Here is a 16,343-nt window from a genome sequence, read left to right as displayed (position 1 = left end):
TCCTCATCCCCTGGGGTGGGGGGGGATGCCGGTAAGGACTTCTGATCTTCCAGAACATTCTTTTTAAAACTAGGCTGAGTGGAAATGTACCGTGGTACAGACACTTTGGGAAACAGTCTGGCAGTTCCCCCAACAATGAAACCCGGAGTCACCCATGACCCGGCAGCTCCGTGCTTCGGTGCACCCCCGAGAGAGAAGAAAACGCCCGTCCCAAGACACCTGCGCCCTTCAGCCCGCGGCTGACTGGGGGAGCCGGCGGCGGCCTGTCCGCGCCTGGAACGCCGGCAAGTCGTAGAGGGAACAGAGCTCTGGCACGTGTGGCCGCATGGACGGACGGAGGGGACTATAAGGGGCTGTGGCGCCTGTACATGAAAGGTCCAGGACTGGCAAACCCAGGGACAGAGAGAAGATTCGGTGGCTGTGAAGGGGCCGGGGGTGGGGGCTAGGGAGAGGACAGCTGGGTACAGGGTTTCCCTTCTGCGGCCACGAAAGGCCCTAAAGCCGACGATGGCGAAGTGTGCGACTCTTGACCCACCAGGAATCCCCGACTTGTGCGTCCGCAGCGGGTGTGGCGTGTGCCCCGTGGGGTCTGTCTGCACCGACTGCACCCAGCAAAGAGCGGCCCCGGTGTGAGGAGGAGGCAGCCTTCCTGGGGGTCCATCCTTGCCCGTGGGAACACACCTCCACGTCCCAGAACCGTCAAGTAACAACCCTCCCCAATCTCGATTCCCGGGCACCCTGGGGGGCTCCCGCTCCGCAGCCCAAGGGACCCCCACGGCCTGTGCAGTGTCGAGCGCCCGGGTCAGGATCCCCGTCGGGACACAGAGGGGGACAGTCGGATTTCAGACATGAGATCCGTTCCCGAGGGACAGTAGGAGGTGGGAGCGGAGGCCCCCAGTCTGGGGTGTGCAGACCCTCAGGGGCTCCATGGATGGACCCGTGTGGAGAGCCATGTTGCAAGAACTGTGGAACACGTAGACCCGGGGTTGTGCAGAAGGAACGCAGATCCTTTCTTTGCTAGCCTCGACCCGAGGTGTAGACGGGCAGCAAAGCACGGCAGTCGGTCGCCAAAGCCGTGATTCTGTCAGCGACGGAAACAGCACTGAGAGCAGCTGCCAATGTCCTGGGGTAGCATTACCCCCCCGGCCAGCCCCCCAGAGCAGGGCCCGACAGTTCGGGACGAACCTCACACCTATCCTGCTGGATGCTAGCGTGGCCGGCCAAGGGTGGCCCAGGCCAAGGACACACAGGGCTCCGGTCCCTGCCTGCCCCTGCAACCCCCATGAACACCAGCTCCAAGTCCGTGCCGGGCCTGGGGAGGCGCAGCCAGCAGTGTGTCCTTGTGCCCCCGGGACGCTGCTGCCCAGAGCAAGGAGGGATACGGGGGGCTGCACAGGCGTCTCCGGACAGAGCAGCTCCGAGGGCAGACCGGGAGAGCAGAGGGAGGGGCAGCAGGGGCCCGGCCGGCCGGCGGCCAGCACACAGCCCGTCACCTACACCCCCGTGATGACTCCTTCCGGACGCCTGTCCCAGTCCAGGAGGACAGGCCCTGGACGTTGGGTTTTCCTGAAACTCCTTCCTCAGCCACCAGCCAGAGTCCCTGAGGCTACCAGAGGAAGAGCAGAGTGAACCCCGCAAAGCCCGGCCGCACGCTCAGACCCGCACCGAACCACCCCTGCAAAGCCCGGCTCCACCACAGGCCAGACGACTCCCCCCTCCAGGGTTCCCGCAGGAATTCCCGCATCGAGGAATAAACCAGACCTTCCCACCTCAGGGCGGACGACTCCTGGGTGCCCCGGCTGGAGGGCCTCGACACCCCCGAGGGGGTTCTGGATGTTCCTACAGGAGCTCCTCCGGCCGCCATGGGTGGAGGCCTGCAGGCAGGGGTCTGCCGGGCCTCCCGAGGGGCGGCGGTGCAGGAGGGCACTTGGAAGCCCCGGTGCTGACCCCTGCGGCCTCTCGGTCTCCCTCCCCATCTCTGTCTCCCCCTCTCCTGGTCTCTCCTGCCTTTCCTTCCTCCTCCCTGTCTGTCCGCTAACGTCCGCCGCACCCCGGACCGGCGCACTCCTGCCCGCCTCTCCCCCCAGCCCCGGCCTCCGGCTGACAGGACACTCCGCGCTGGTGGACACTTCGTGGCCACGGTCTCCAGGCCCGCGTCCAGTCCCAAGGAAACCTTGACCTCCGCTCTCTTCCTGCCGCACTCTCTCGGGGATCCGCAGGTCACTTCCTCCAGACGGGGCCCTGCCCCGCAGACGCAGCCGCTCGACCCCACGCTGTCCGGGTGGCGTGGCGTGCAGGAGAGCAACCAGGCCAGGCCCTCCGTCCCCAGCGGGTTTACAGGTTTCCAGGGTTTTGGCTCTGGGCAGACCCGAAGGGTTCGGCTGCAGCCTCCATGGCCAGGGACGGCCCAAAGCCTCGACACGGGGCTGCAGGACACAGCCACGCTGGCTCCCCGCGCTCCTCGGCCCGCGCACGCTTACAAACCCTCCTCCTGGAGCACCGGGGACCCCCCAGCCTGCCCACCTCTCCCCACCATCTCCGGGGGAAAGCCCTTCCTCCGCAGGCTGTCTCACACCTGCTGTCTCTCCTGTCTCCCCTGGCCCCGTTCCTTCCATCCCGTCAGCAGGAACGGGGAGTCATGTAACAGACGCACGGGCACGGTCCCCTCGTGCCGGGGCCGGCTCATGGCCAGGCACACAGTCAGCGCTCACTAAACGCCCGTGGGCAGACACCGCGGCTGTTCTCCCCGGCGGGGGAAGCAGACCCCTCCGAGCCCCCACCGCACGGCCCGCACAGCATCCCGACCGCCTCGCCCGTGGGCGGTGGTCCTGCGTCCGTCAAGTCAACATCAGCTGAAGCCCTACTGTGTGCCTGGTGCCACGCTCGGTGTTCTGGGGCAAGACAAAGGCATTGAGCTTATTTCAAGGAATCCACTGTGCCCTGGGGCAGGCAGCGGCCACACGGGATCCCGGGGGAGGGGTCAAGCACTGGACATCAAGTCACTATTTACAATGTATTTTTTAAAAATTGACAACTCAACAACAGAAAAACAAATAACCCAACTTTAAAGCGGGCAAGGATCTGAACAGATACGTCTCCAAAGACATGTGCGCGGCCCACGGACACGTGGACAGACCGGCCTGGCCAGTCCTCAGGGAGACGCCCGTCCACACCAAGTGTCCAGGCCCAGCCGCTCCCGAGACAGAAAGCAGGTCAGGGTAGCCCAGGGCGGGACTCAGCGCAGGCGGGGTCTCTTTCTCAGGGGAGAAAAATGTTCTAAAATTAGGGGGTGACAGACTAGACACCGCTGAAGTGTATACTTCCGCAGGCAACCTTTGTGACCGGTCACTTGTACCTGCACAAGGATGATATCAAATCCATGTCACTGCACGACTGTCTGTCCCCTCCTGGTGCCGGCGCGACACGGAACTACCTGTCTGGGACAGGAAGCCCAAGGGGGAGACCAGGGGATGCGCAGAAACCTTTGCCTGCGGGACCCTCCGGCGGGGCTCGGGACCTATGTCGTGCAATTCCCTTGCTGCTGTGCAAGGGGCGTGGGCAGGTCCCCGCGTCCCCCAACCGTGCCTTGCTCGTCTTCGAAAGGGCACAGCCGCCCGCTCCTGGCCTCGGGGCGTGCAGGGATGGTAAGGAGGCCTCCCGGACGAGAAGGGGAACCTGGGGCTGAATCCCGGGCCGGCTTTGTCCCTGCTGTCTTCCCTGCCCCCACCCCCAGGAGCGCCCTCCCCCTCCGCCTGCCTGGCTACGTCCGCCGCCCCGGTCACCCTCCCTCTCCCCACAAGTTCTGAGTCCTGGAGCTTCTTCCCTTCGTCTGGCCCCTCCCGACGTCCTGCCGCCTCCCCGTGGACGGTACCCCACCTCGATCAGAGCCACCTTGTCCCAGCGCGCTCCACCCTCACCGGCTGCCTCCAGGCTCTCCCACCGCACACCCCCCGCCCTCGGAGCCCTCTCTGAAACAGGAGGTCGGCCCTGACCTGGGAGCTGGCTGTCCCGGCTCCGCCCGCCTGCGCAGCCCATGGCCAACCCTCAGGGCTCTGTGTCTCCCCGACGCACTGCCCCCCCCCAGACCCGGGCCATCATCTCCCCTCCCCCGACACCAGCGCCCTCCCAGGGGTCCCCAGCTTCCACCCTGGCCCCCAATTCCATCCCCACCCAACAACCAACGTGATGACCCAAACACACACACACACACACACACACACACGGCAACGGTCCAACAGCCACGCTCCTCGGCGTGTCTCCCAGGGACACGAAGGCTCACGTTCACCTAACGGCCTCTCCGTGCAAGTCTGCAGGGGTGGGACTCATCGCGGCCTCTCGACGGCTCGTGGGTTTTGATGGCACGTGGTCACACAAGCCGCGGTCCACGCACACGCACACCGCAGGACCCTGGTCTGCAGCAGGAAAAAGGGACGGAGTGTGGAAGCACACACGCCCTGGGTGGCTCTCCAGAGAACCAGAGGGAGCGAAAAAAGCCAGTCCCGAAAGGTGGCACCCCGTACGATCCCATGGATAGAGCATTCTGGAAATGAGCGCCAGTAGGGAGAGCCACGGAGCGGGTGTCGCGGAGGGGCGCGAGCGCGGCGTGGCTGGGCAGGGCGGCTGGGGCTCCCGGCTGATGGAACGCTCTGTGTCTCCGTGGACAGCCCGGCCGCAGCCCGTGCGGTCCTTGCGTCAGGGCTTCCCGCGGAGAGACTGCCTGGAGAGCACAGGGGAGGCCCCCGCGTGTGTCACCACCGCGGGTCAGTCTACAAGCAGCTCGGAATTCAAACTCAATCACAAAAACACGAACACCAGCCGACGAGGCTGCCGCGCTTGAATCCTTCTGTGCCCTGCCCTCCGGGGGCCGGGAAGCTGCGCTCAGACCCCCACCCCCTCGAGCTCACCCTCTGGCCTCTAACGAGCCACACCGGCTCTGGCCTCCTCGGGGCCTCCGCGCGCCCTTTCTCCTGCTCTCCACGCCGCTGGCCGTCCGCTCGTCCACGCATCGGCCAGCCAGGATCTCCGCAGCTCTCCATGCTGCGGGTCCCAGGGAGGGACCACCAGTCTCTGCCATGCCCGCCACCCTCCCGGCCCCAGCCTCCAATCCACCTCGAAGGGACCCTCCCAGGAGCAGGTGTGCCCAGAGGGCTCGGAGCCTCCGAGGGTCCGGTCTCCCCACACTAGCCTCATTGAAATGCATCCAGCTCTTGCCTTTGCTCCCCAGAGCTAGCCACAGACAGCCGGGCCTTTGAACTCACCAGGAAGCAAGCAAACAGCGGGGCGGGTGGGGGGGCACAGGAATGTCGTGCACGGCCCCCAGGGGGGCAGCGGGGCACCAGCTCACAGCCCCTCACCTTGGCGTCTGCAGCCAGCCTCCGAGAGAGCCGGCACTGGTCTGCAGTGTGTGCCTCCCATGGAAGCCCCTGCCCGAGCCTCCCTTAGGACTTGAAACTCTCCCCACAGGAAATCCCTCCCGGGCTCCCTACAGTGAGACCACCCCTCTGCCACCTTCGGGGGTCTCCGAAGAGGTCTCTTTTCCCCTTAATGGTCCTCACCCGAGGCAGAGGCCAAGAGGGAGGGACAGGGGCTTCTCAGGTGTGGGCCCCAGGGTCCCTGCCCCAGACAGCCCCAGAGGCGTGCCCTCTGCTAGATTCCCTGGGGAGCCTGTCCCGCCAGCCCACGGTGGGAGGTCAGGAGCAGACACGAGCAGAACACAGGGACCCTCAACCAGCATCCCCGTGTCCTTGGCCTCCCTGGGCCTCAGTTTTCCCCTCCAGAACGGGGGAGACCTGCCTTCCGCCCAGGCCGACGGAACGGAAGAAGGCACAGGCAGCTCCCATCTCGTGGCCAGATGCTCGCTGAGGCTCGAGTGTTGCTGGACTGGTGGGGAGCACGAGGATGAAGAAGTTTTGGGGGTCAAATGCGGTCTGGGGGGGCAGACCGGGGAGTCCTGTGGGAGCAGCTGAGGGCCCTGGGGCCTCGACGCGGGGAGGGCTGCGTTCATGGCAGAGGAGGAAGGGAAGGCCGGGCCCTTGCTCCGGACTCACGGGCTGTAGGAGGCCGCTGGCTCTGGCCTCCTCCCGTTTCCCACTTGCTGCGCACCGCGAGCCTGGGCCGCCATGGAGAATGGGACGGTTCCTATCCTGGGGTCCACGGACAAGTCTTGGGGAGTCTGTGAACACCCACAGGTACCCACAAAATGTCTCACGTGTGCAGGAACCTGCATATTCCTGGGAGAGGACCCGCGGCTCCCCTACACTCTCGGAGGAGCCTGGAAGAAACCATGAGTTTACGCACTGCCGCGGAAAGCCCGGCTTCGGGAGGCCAGGCCCCCCTCCCCTGCCTCTCTGTTACTACCAGACCTGGGCACCTCCCTGGTCCTCTGCTGCCTCAACTGTACAGCAAGGGGGTGGCCAAGACCAGTGTCCACCAGGCGGAGCCCCTGCCCCCCTGGGTACTGCAGACGGCACTAGGCCGGCCCCACAGCCCAGCAGCCCCGTGGCCTCACCAAGCTGCCCCAGGCTGTGAGCACAAGCCTCAGACATGGGAGAGCGTGCCTCCCCCAAGCACAGCTTTAAGGACCAAAAGGAACAAGGTCTATGGCAAAGCGCGCCGGCCAGAACCCGGAACGAGGCAGACGTTTGTTCACACGTGGTCGTGTCCTTCCTTCAGAGCCGTCCCGCGGCTTGGGGACTCCAGGGGCCCGTGTCTGTTTGGCGCACTTTCAAACTGGGGTCTGTAAGACACGGTCGTGTCCTCGTCCTGACCCCAGGGCCCTCACACAGACACAGGCCTTGTGGGATCCCGAGAGACTGCTCTGGATCTTGGTGGGGCCGTAAACCCGGGGGCCGGCGCCCTGTAAGGAAGGCGGAGGCAGAGGCGGAGGCAAGGAGGCGCCGCGCACACACAGCAGCTCTCCCTGCCGGGCATCGGCACGTGCTGGGGAATCTGCAAGGCTGCTGGACTCTAAATGAAGCCCAGCACCTCCTCCAGGAGCCACCAGACCCGGCGTTTGAAGAACCGTCCAGAGCAGCGGCTCAGCCCCGTCGGCTTGTATCGGGGACCCGGGTCAGGGGCCGCCCTGCCTTCCAGCCATGTCTTCCGAGCCAGTCTCTCAGCGACGCCCCCGGAGAGTAGCCCTCCGCCTCAGCTCTACATCAGGATCACCGGGACAGTTGCTGAAGAATCCCGATGCCCAGGCTGCACCCGGACCAGCTCAGTCAGCGTCTCCGGGTGGGACCCGGGCATCAGCATTTCCCAACGCAGCCAGACGACTCCACGTGCTGCCGAGGTTGGGACTAGTGCACTAGGTCCTCCATTCGAGCCACCCGGCCATCTCGCAAACATGGGCTTCCAGCCCTGGAGGCCCCTGGGCTGGGGCTGAGGGGACGGTGCTGGGATTCTGCATGTCTAACGGTCTCCCCAGGGAACCAGCCTCAGTGGCTCTGCTGTACGGCTGGCGTTAAGAAGCCCCACACTTGGGCGCCCGGGTGGCTCAGTTGGTTGGACGACTGCCTTCTGCTCAGGTCATGATCCCGGAGTCCCGGGATCGAGTCCCGTCGGGTTCCCGGCTCTATGGGGAGTCCGCTTCTCCCTCTGACCTTCTCCCTCTCATGCTTTCTCGCGCTCTCTCTCAAATACATAAATAAAATCTTAAAAAAAAAAAAATAAAGGAAGCACCAGCCTTACAGCCACTCTGGAAGACAGTACGGAGGTTCCTTAGAAAGTTGAAAATAGAGCTACCCTACGGCCCAGCAATTGTGCTACAAGATACTTAACCCAAAGGATACAAACACAGTGACCCGAAGGGGCACGTGCACCCCAGTGTTTACAGCAGCGATGTCCACAGCAGCCAAACTGTGCAAAGAGCCCAGATGTCCATCAGCAGACAGATGGCTCAAGAAGATGTGGCCCATATAGACCATGGAAAACCACTCAGCCATCAGAAAGGAAGAAATCTTGCCATTTGCAAGGACGTGGTTGGAACTAGAGGCTATTATGCTGCGCGAAGTCAATCCTCATGATCTCACTCATGTGTGCAATTTAAGAGACAAGACAGATGAACACAGGGGAAGGGAGGGAAAAATAAGAGGAAATCATAAGAGACTCTTAACTCCAGGAATAGGAGACTCTTAACTCCAGGAAACTAACCGAGGGCAGGTGCGGGGGGTGGGCACTCAGGAGGGCACGGGACGCATGAGCACTGGGCCTTCCACGCAGCTGATGAGTCACGAAACTCTAACTCTGAAACTAATAAAACACCCCGTGTTAATTAACCGAATTTGAAAAAAAAGAAAAAAGAAGCCCCAGCCCAGAGCCATGCTTCTAGAGGGGGGGTCCCCAGGCCAGCCGCAGCGGCGCCAACTGAAACGTGTTGGAAACGCACATTATCAGGCAGGATCTCAGGCCAGAAACTCAAGGGAGAGACCAGCAAATGTGCTTTCGGCACCTTCCAGGCGATTCTGACGCACAGTCAAGTTTGCAAAGCACTGACCTCGAGGAACAACAGTGGGGGCCAGCATCCTGCCCAACCCCTGCTCCCCCAGGGGCACAGAGGACCCTGGGTCCTTCCCGAGGCCTCCAGGAGCACCAGGGAGACCTCCGGACACCCAGGAAGGTGGGGGCCGGCACATGGAAAGAGTATTATGACTCCACTACGAGGACACGCCTCCTGCAGAGTCAGCACCCCAGTCTCAGAGCCTAGAGCCCAACCCGCCATGATTTAGCCTGAGCCCAGTGGTCCCCCTCCCCTGGGATGCCCTTCTGCTGCTCTCAAGGACACACGCAACCCCCCTTCCTTTCTCAGACCCCTCCCCTGCGGTGGTTCCCCCAGAGTCCCCAAACTCTGGCGTGAGAAACCCCTTGGTTATTTTACACATTTTAGTTACACTTCCAGACTTTTTGGTAGAAATCACGTCATCTCGTGTCTTCGACATCGCTGCTAACTACATACCGTATTCCTCGTGCTAGCAACTGAATGTCTGTGAGGGTCGGGCCCTAGGCATGGGATTAGTGCCCGATAAAGGAGACCCCGAGGGCTCCTCCGGCCCTTTTCCCCACGTGAGGACACAGGGAGGTTGGCAGTCTGCACCCCAGAAACAGGCCCTCACCAAACACCAACCTGCCCGCCCCTTGATCTCGAATTTCCCAGCCCCCGGAGCTAGGAGAGATACACACGGCTGTTTAGAAGCCTCCCGTCTCTAGGGTTCTGGGACAGCAGCCTCACGGATGCAGGAGGGTCAGCAAGTAATCCCAGGTCAACTTCCTAAAGGCCGCCCTGGGCTCTGTGGCTTTCCCTCTCCAGCATAGCAGAGGGTTCAGGAAATGCATCTCGGCGACTGGACTCGTCAAGCCAGAGCAGCCGTAAGAGCAAAGAGAGTTACAAAGCCGGTAGAGGAACGGCCGCTTGTTTTTCGGCTTCTTCCCAGCGCTTTGCCGCGAACGCTTTCCACAGTGCTCCCGCCACGTCCTCTGGCCACAACGGCACCGCACACTCGGGACGTCAGCACACCGTCGGAACAGGTCCCCTTTGTTCTATGCCATCCACCTCGCTCACGGAACAATGGCAGAGCGTCTTACGAGTAAGGACGGAGCCAGGAGCAGAGCGAAACCCACTGGGGACCTGTCACCGCGATGCTGTCAGAGAAGAGGGAGCGAGGCTGGCCCCACTGCAGGACAGTCTCCGGGAAAACGCTCCTTTTAGCTCCCCATGCCCGCTGCAGGGGCTTGCAATGAGGTGACATGCGGCGAGATGGTGGGGAGGCACGGCCTTGGTTCATTCCACAAACAGCATGCCGGCGCCACCACAGGCCCTGCACGCCCGTGCCTCCCCACAAGAGGCTCACGCTCCAGCAGAGCCTTCTGTGATGGGGGACGTGTTCTATCTCTACACCGTCCACGCATCCCATGAGGCCATCGAGCCCCTGAAATACGGCTAGTGAGAGGCAAACTCTGATTATCTATGTTTTATTTCCTCGAAATTCATTCGGATTCAAATTGGAAAGGCCACGTGTGGCCAGCAGCCACGGGTGGGTCTAGAGGAGGAACCCACGGGTTCTGGCTTGAGGAGGAAGGTGGCCTCTCATTGGCTGTCACAGGCAGCGTCATTCCCTCGCCAGCCTCGGCATAGCCCCTGCACGCCCCGCGAGCACAGAGGCGCACCCAACCTGAGACGGGCAGGGACAGAAAAACTTCTCATGGCCGAGGGTACTGGATGGGTCAGAGCCAGGTGGGGGTCACTGGCCAGGAAGGTCTTGGCTGCAAGGGGTTGTCCCGAGAGAAGGAAGCGGAGCCAGCCGGGCGTGTGGCGCTCTCCACGGTGCTGAAGGGACCCGCCGCTCCTCTGTCCTAAAGGAAGACACAGAGAGTCCAAGAGAACCCCTGGTGGGACGCACAGAGCCAGTCGGAGGCAAAGCCAGGACCCAGGGCGGCGCTCACCCACCCACCATGTGCCTCGCAGGAGGCAGGAAACCCTAAACTGGGGCAGTGGCTGATCTAAGAGGGGTGACCACGGTGGGAAGTCCAAACAAACATTGTCCCCTCGAGATCCCACGGACCCACACGTCTTTTGTCACTGTGACGCTGGGCTGGCTACCCTGTCAGCTCAGAGACCACGGCCACTTGACTGTGGAGTTGTGCAGGCCTGGCGGAAAGCGAAGAGGCCAGTGAGCCTCCAGGAACAGCAGCAGAGCTTCCTGGCTTTCCCCCAGCAGCCACCGGCACTCTCTGTCTTCTGGGCTGTGCCCCCTCTTCCCTCGGTCAGCTGGGCGGACTGTCGCCGTCAGCCAGGGCTTCTCGCGAACTCCGCGGCGGCGGCGGGGCTATTTCCGGAGGGTGCTGACCCTCCTCCTCACCAGCGTGCAGTGGGGCTCCTGATCTAAAGCACCCACTTCGCTCCAGGGCTGTGTTGGGTGAGGGGCGCGTGCGGTAACACTCTTTCTCAGCTATTACTGGCAACAAAGAACTAGTTATGTGCTTTTTCTTCTGCCTTTCACCTCCCGGAGCCTCTTCCCTTGCCAAAGTGGCTGAACCAGAATCTGTGAGGACAGGCTTTTATCTCTGGCGGCTGAGAGCTGCTTTTGTTTCTGAAACGAATCCCCAGTGGCCTACGTCGTCGTGGCCCGTGTCCGTGAACCTGCTTCCTTCCTTCCTAACCTGGGCATTTGGATTTCTTTCTTTCTTTCTTTCTTTCTTTCTTTTTTTTTAAGTTTGTTTTCGCATATTCATGGTCTAGTATCAAAAATAAGCCCCCTGGCCCTTTATTTTGTTTGGATGAGGGCTGCTTCCCCAGCAACAGGGGCACCGAGGGTATAAACTCCTGTTTAAAGTGGAAACAACGCATCACTGCCCCCTCTGCAACCTGAGCCCTCCTGGAAGGCTGGCGCTCTCCCTTCCCAGGGATTCCTGCTTCTGGGGAGCAGGCGCACTGGGAGGGATCTGGAGGGTACACGTGGCTGTGTTTTGGGGGACGGGGTGGAAACATCTCTGGGTGACAGGTGTATTGTGCGTGTGTGTGCGCACAGGCGCAGAGGGCCTGGAATTTTAACCGTGGGCGTGTGTGATTTGTGTGGGCCGAGGGATCTGGGCCAGTGAACGGAATCTGCATTTGAGGGGGGAGGCCTGGTGTGTGAGATGACTCACATCTCTCAGGCTGTGGGAGGGTTTATTCGTGGGGGGAACGCTGGTCCCAGGGGGTCCTGCAGACATGGCCGCAGGAGGAACTATTTACCTGTCTGGCCGAGCTCAGGGCTCCGGCGCACGCAGAAGGGGACGCGCGCACCCGGGCGGGATGGAGGAGACCCCTGGGAGCTCAGCTGTGCCTCTGCCGACAGCTCCAGGCTGCTGCACCCGGAGGGGAAGCGGGGTGCGGAGGAAGAGGAAGGAACGAGGAGGTAGTTTTGCACAAGGGAGTCTGAGAACGTGTGCCACACAAAAGCAGGGGTTCTGGAATCACTGTCCTGAGCGCGAATCCTGGTGCTGCCCAACAACCCACCCGCTGAGCCGTCTGCCCTCTCCGAGCCTCTGCTGCCCAGTGTGAGACAGGAGGGAAGGAGGAAACCAACCCCGCAGAGGAATTAGGGCTAGAATGCATGCAAACACTTGCCCCGCGTCCGGCCCGCGTTCAGCATTTAACGTTGCCCTTTAGCATCATTATGACCGCGACCACACCTGGCTCTTGGTTCAGCAATGACCATGATAAGTGGCACTCGCTCCAGGTGTCGTGTGAGAGCATTAGAGCGATACGTGGCCACAAGAGCTTACTGTAAGCCCAGCACAGCCGTGCACACACCTCAATCAATCTCCACTTACTTTACAGATCTTATCAGCCCTTTGTAGGCACCAAGAGACAAAAGCTCAGAGATGTTAAGGAACTCGCCCAAGGTCACACAGCAGAACAGTTGCAACTACAGCATGTGTTCCACCCGCCCCGCGCCCCCAGGGCCTCACCATCTCCAAGGGGTCCCCCGGCAGACCGACCAACTGTGGAAATCACTCGACTCACTTCGGTAGAAAACGCCTGCCTTGCACTTGGGGGAGGATGAACCCCGGAGGAGGAGGGGTTGGCAGAAGGGGCCCCAGTTGAAATGGAGTCCATTCCAATTCCAGCCAAATGTAGGATACATTTGCCGTTTGTGCATTATTCATGAAAATCGCTGTTTCCCAAAGTCAGCAGTGGGAGCTGGGCTGGAGTTCAGGAGCTGTGCTGATGTCTGCCCCATCTTCCCATCCCTCGTGCAAAGGAAAAGTCGGACTGGAGTCAGGACGACGAACTCGTTAAGGCTCCGCCTGCCCTTCCTGGGCATGAGGTGCCACGCCCACCCGCCAACCGGGGAGAAGGCAGCCAGACCCACGCCGCAACACCCCCCTTGGGCTCTGCTTGCCTGATGAACTGCTGGAGGGCAAGTCACTCCCTTCCTGGTGAGAAGCATGGACCATGCTGCAGAAAGGTGGCCCCTTTCTGACCAGATGTCTGGTCTGATCATCCCAATTTTCCGTCATGCCACGTGGCCAACCAAGAGGGAGCCGCCGGCCCGGGCGCCCTGCTACCTGGCTGGCCTACAGGTGCTGTTGTGGGAAATGGGGGCTGCACTCGGGACAAACCAACGTTCCCACCAGGACTCTGCCACTACAGGCTGGGGGCTCTGGCCTCCTCTGCACACTGGACCTGCCCCCGCCCGCACCATGGGAGGACCTAAGTGAGGAGCTTTAGGGAGCAGAACCCTATGCAGCCACTTGGATGGGAGACAGAGACCCAAGAACACTGATCCACGTCAGGAAGCATCAGACCCTAAACTCATGGGCAGCTACCGAATCAGAGCCTGTCTTCCCCCAGTGAGCACAGAGGAAATTACTACCCTTCCCTCTGAAATGAAGCTGAGGACCAGGACTTTTGTCTGCTCTGCTCACCGCTGCTTTCCAGAGCCCAGAGCACCTGCCCATAGCAGTATCTGTTGAATGAAGGACGGATTTCTGCAGGCCGCCCAAGATGTTCGGGGAAAGTGGGCAGCCTGGAGGGCTAGCTCGCACTCTTAGCTATTCTGGGGAGATCCACAGAGACAGGGCCTGGCTCCTCTCCTCAGGCTCCCACAGGAGGCCGCAAAGCTGCTTTCCTGGCTCAGGCACAGCTGGGAACACCTCTGGAGAGACAGATCCTCAGAGTCGCACGGCCAGAGCCCCCAGGGGGACAACTACCCCTAGGCTCCCAAAGAGCCCAGCTGGGAGCGCCCGGCTGCTGAGCCGCCCACCTCGGCCACCCACATCTGCTGCCCGAGCCTCGCCGCGCGCGCGCGCACACTCCTGCACGCACACACGGCCTGAAACCCAGAGAGGGTTGTCTGCTCAGTCCAGCCCCTGCGCCCCAGGGTCACGGATGCTCTCCAACCTGCTCCATGAAAACAACGAGAGCACAGAAGAGGCCGCCTGGGACGAGGCTGGGCACGGCTTTGACAGGCAGGAGCATTATATAATTAACTGCCCCCCCACGCCTCCTCCCCTTTGAGTAGTAATGAACCCTGCCTCTCGGTTGCATAAGCCAAAATAATAATTACTCTCCAGCCCTCCGTCAGTCCTGGATGTGGCCGGGGAGCAGGTGTTCGGTGCCTGCTTCATGAGACGCTAAGGCGGCAGGCAGGGAGAAGACCACACGTACGTTCACGATTTCCATGCCCGGCAGAAGCACACGAGTCAGTTCCGTGCCCCACGCCTTCCCCAGGCATCCATGCCTGAGAAATTACCCAGAGGGAAGCACGGAGCCACTCTGGGGATAAGCTCCCGGATGGGGGAAGGGGGCATCTGGAGAGCCGGCTTGTTTGGGGTCTAGCTTCCAGGAACAGTAAACACTCCACGCCTCGGACACTGGCGTGTCCGGGACAAGGGGGAAGCTGCACAGCTGGCCAGGGCTCTGTGCACAGAACCCATCTTGCAGCCAGGGAAGGCGGACAGGCTCAGCCCTGGATGTGGCGGCTGGAACGGAGGCACAGAGCATTCCCTGAACTACCGTGAAAATGATTCAGCCACTGGAAGGCAAGATTCCTGGGCTCTCGCTAACAGATGGGCCTCCCTCCCTCCGGCAGCCTCTCTGGCTGTGCTAGCCGCGTCCAACCACCTAGAAGTTTATTGCCGTGTTGTGTTGCTCTGGGTTTGTGTCCCTCTCCCAATCGCTCCCTTTCCATTGGCTTGGGTTGATCAGGACTAAGGGAGGCCTTTCGGCACGGCAGCAAAACAAGGAACAGAGCTGGGGCCTGACTCCTGGCGGCCTGGCACCACGGAGCTCTACCAACAAGGGCAAGGGGCTGTCTCCCTGCTCCCCTCTGCCCTTGGTGGGTCCCAGATGAGGCCCTGGGCGCAGGGCCCAGTCTGGCCTTTCCAGCAGGTCTCTGGCCTGCGCTCGGCTCATGCACTAACAGTCTCTGGTCTCAGCCCTGTGGTTCTGGGCCTGGTTCTGTGCCTGGAAAGCCCCCAACACCCTTCAGCTGGTACGGGGGTGCTGTCCCCCACCAGGCAGTGGGGCAACCTGTAGCCAGGGCAACTATGGCTTCCAGGAAGCCCCAGGAGATGCTCCAGGTGCACAGGGCCCCACTGAAGGGAGAAGCTCAACTTCCCCAGAGGTAAACAGAAGAGGCAAGAGAAGCCGGCTCCCCCGCCCGCGCGGCCCCGGCCCGGCCCGGCCCGCGGCGGCACCTACCTCCATCGGAGTAGGTCTCCGTGCCGTAGCCGTCCTGCAGCCCGTTGCTCCAGGTGCCTTCGTACTTGGCCCCGTTGCCCGTGCACTCCCGCACCCCGTAGCGCCCCTTAAATCCGTGCGTCCACTCGCCCTTGTACACCCACTTCCCCTTGCTCTCCAGGCCGATGCCGTGGCGCTTGCCCTGCGCCCAAGTGCCCTGGTACGTGTTGCCGCTGGGCCAGGTGTAGACGCCCAGCACCTCGAAGCCGTGGCTCCACGAGCCGGTGTATTCGCCCTGGCCCTTGGGGCCGGTGCAGACGCCATGGCCGTGCGCCTTGCCGTCCTCCCAGCCTCCACAGTAGGACCCTCCGTCGTCAAAATTAAACCTACCCCCACTGGACATGCATGTAACTCGGTCTGCAAATCCCGCAAACGGTGAAAAAAAAAAAAAAAAAAAAAAAAACCAAGGCGATCAACAAACCGGGTTCTTGGTTGGCTGGCCGGCTGGTTTGGTTTTGCCTTTTTTTTTTTTTTTTTTTTTTTAAGGAAGAATGGAGAAAGCGAAAACCACGGCGAGCGGGTCCCGGGCGGCGGCGGCCGCGGCGCCGGCTCCGGCGGAATCCAAGTCAGCCGGGGGCGATTATTCGTTCCCGAGCTGCGCCGCGGAGCCTGACCAGCGTCTCGCGCTCCCGCTGGAGACAGGACCGGAGGGGAGGAGGGAGGGGGAGGGGAGGGGGGGGGGAGGGAGGGGGCAGGAGCAGGAGCGTCTGGTGCAAACGCTCCACCTCAGCGGCAAGTGCCCCTCGGAGGCGAGCCCGCCGGGCTTGGCCGCGCAGGCCGGGGCGGGGACGGCGGGCGGCTCAGGCCCGGGGCGCAGCCCCCCACCTGCGGCTGCCGCGCTGCGGGCGCCCGAGGGCGGCGGCGGGGCCCGCGGGCGGCGGCGGCACGGGCGGCGGCGCGGGCGGCTGCACCATATTGGGGGCCGCGGGCCGGGCCGGGCGGCGGCGGCAGCAGCAATGCGGCGGGGCGGGCGGGCGGGCGGCGGCGGCGGCGGCGGCGGCGGCGTGCGCTCGGGGCCCGGCTCGCGCGCTCGGGCCGGCGCGGCGCGCGCCCGCACCCCACCCGCGCCCCCGACCCGCGCGCCCCCGACCCGCGCCCCGCCCGCGCCCCCCTCCCCGGT

At 62.6% G+C, this 16,343-nt stretch overlaps 1 protein-coding gene across 2 annotated transcripts in view; it reads right to left on the bottom strand.

The window, feature by feature from the left end:
- The window catches only part of JPH3 (junctophilin 3), a 73,547-nt gene extending 57,506 nt beyond the window's left edge, over nucleotides 1–16,041 (bottom strand). The window contains exons 1-2 of one of the 2 annotated variants that reach the window (XM_032324949.1): nucleotides 15,185–16,041; nucleotides 9,932–10,347 (exon numbers count right to left, since the gene is read on the bottom strand). In XM_032324949.1, the coding sequence (XP_032180840.1) occupies nucleotides 10,082–10,347; nucleotides 15,185–15,566 (648 nt within the window). In that variant the 5' untranslated portion in view covers nucleotides 15,567–16,041 and the 3' untranslated portion in view covers nucleotides 9,932–10,081. Of the gene's footprint in view, nucleotides 1–9,931; nucleotides 10,348–15,184 lie in introns of those variants that run through there. The other variant, XM_032324948.1, reaches the window with a different exon arrangement.
- Between the last annotated feature and the right edge of the window lie 302 nt (nucleotides 16,042–16,343).

The sequence above is a fragment of the Mustela erminea genome, chromosome 19, assembly GCF_009829155.1.
Source record: "Mustela erminea isolate mMusErm1 chromosome 19, mMusErm1.Pri, whole genome shotgun sequence".
Taxonomy (NCBI): Eukaryota; Metazoa; Chordata; class Mammalia; order Carnivora; family Mustelidae; genus Mustela; species Mustela erminea.
The sequence above is the reverse complement of the archived record's forward strand: the minus strand, read 5'-3'. Positions and strand labels throughout refer to the sequence as shown.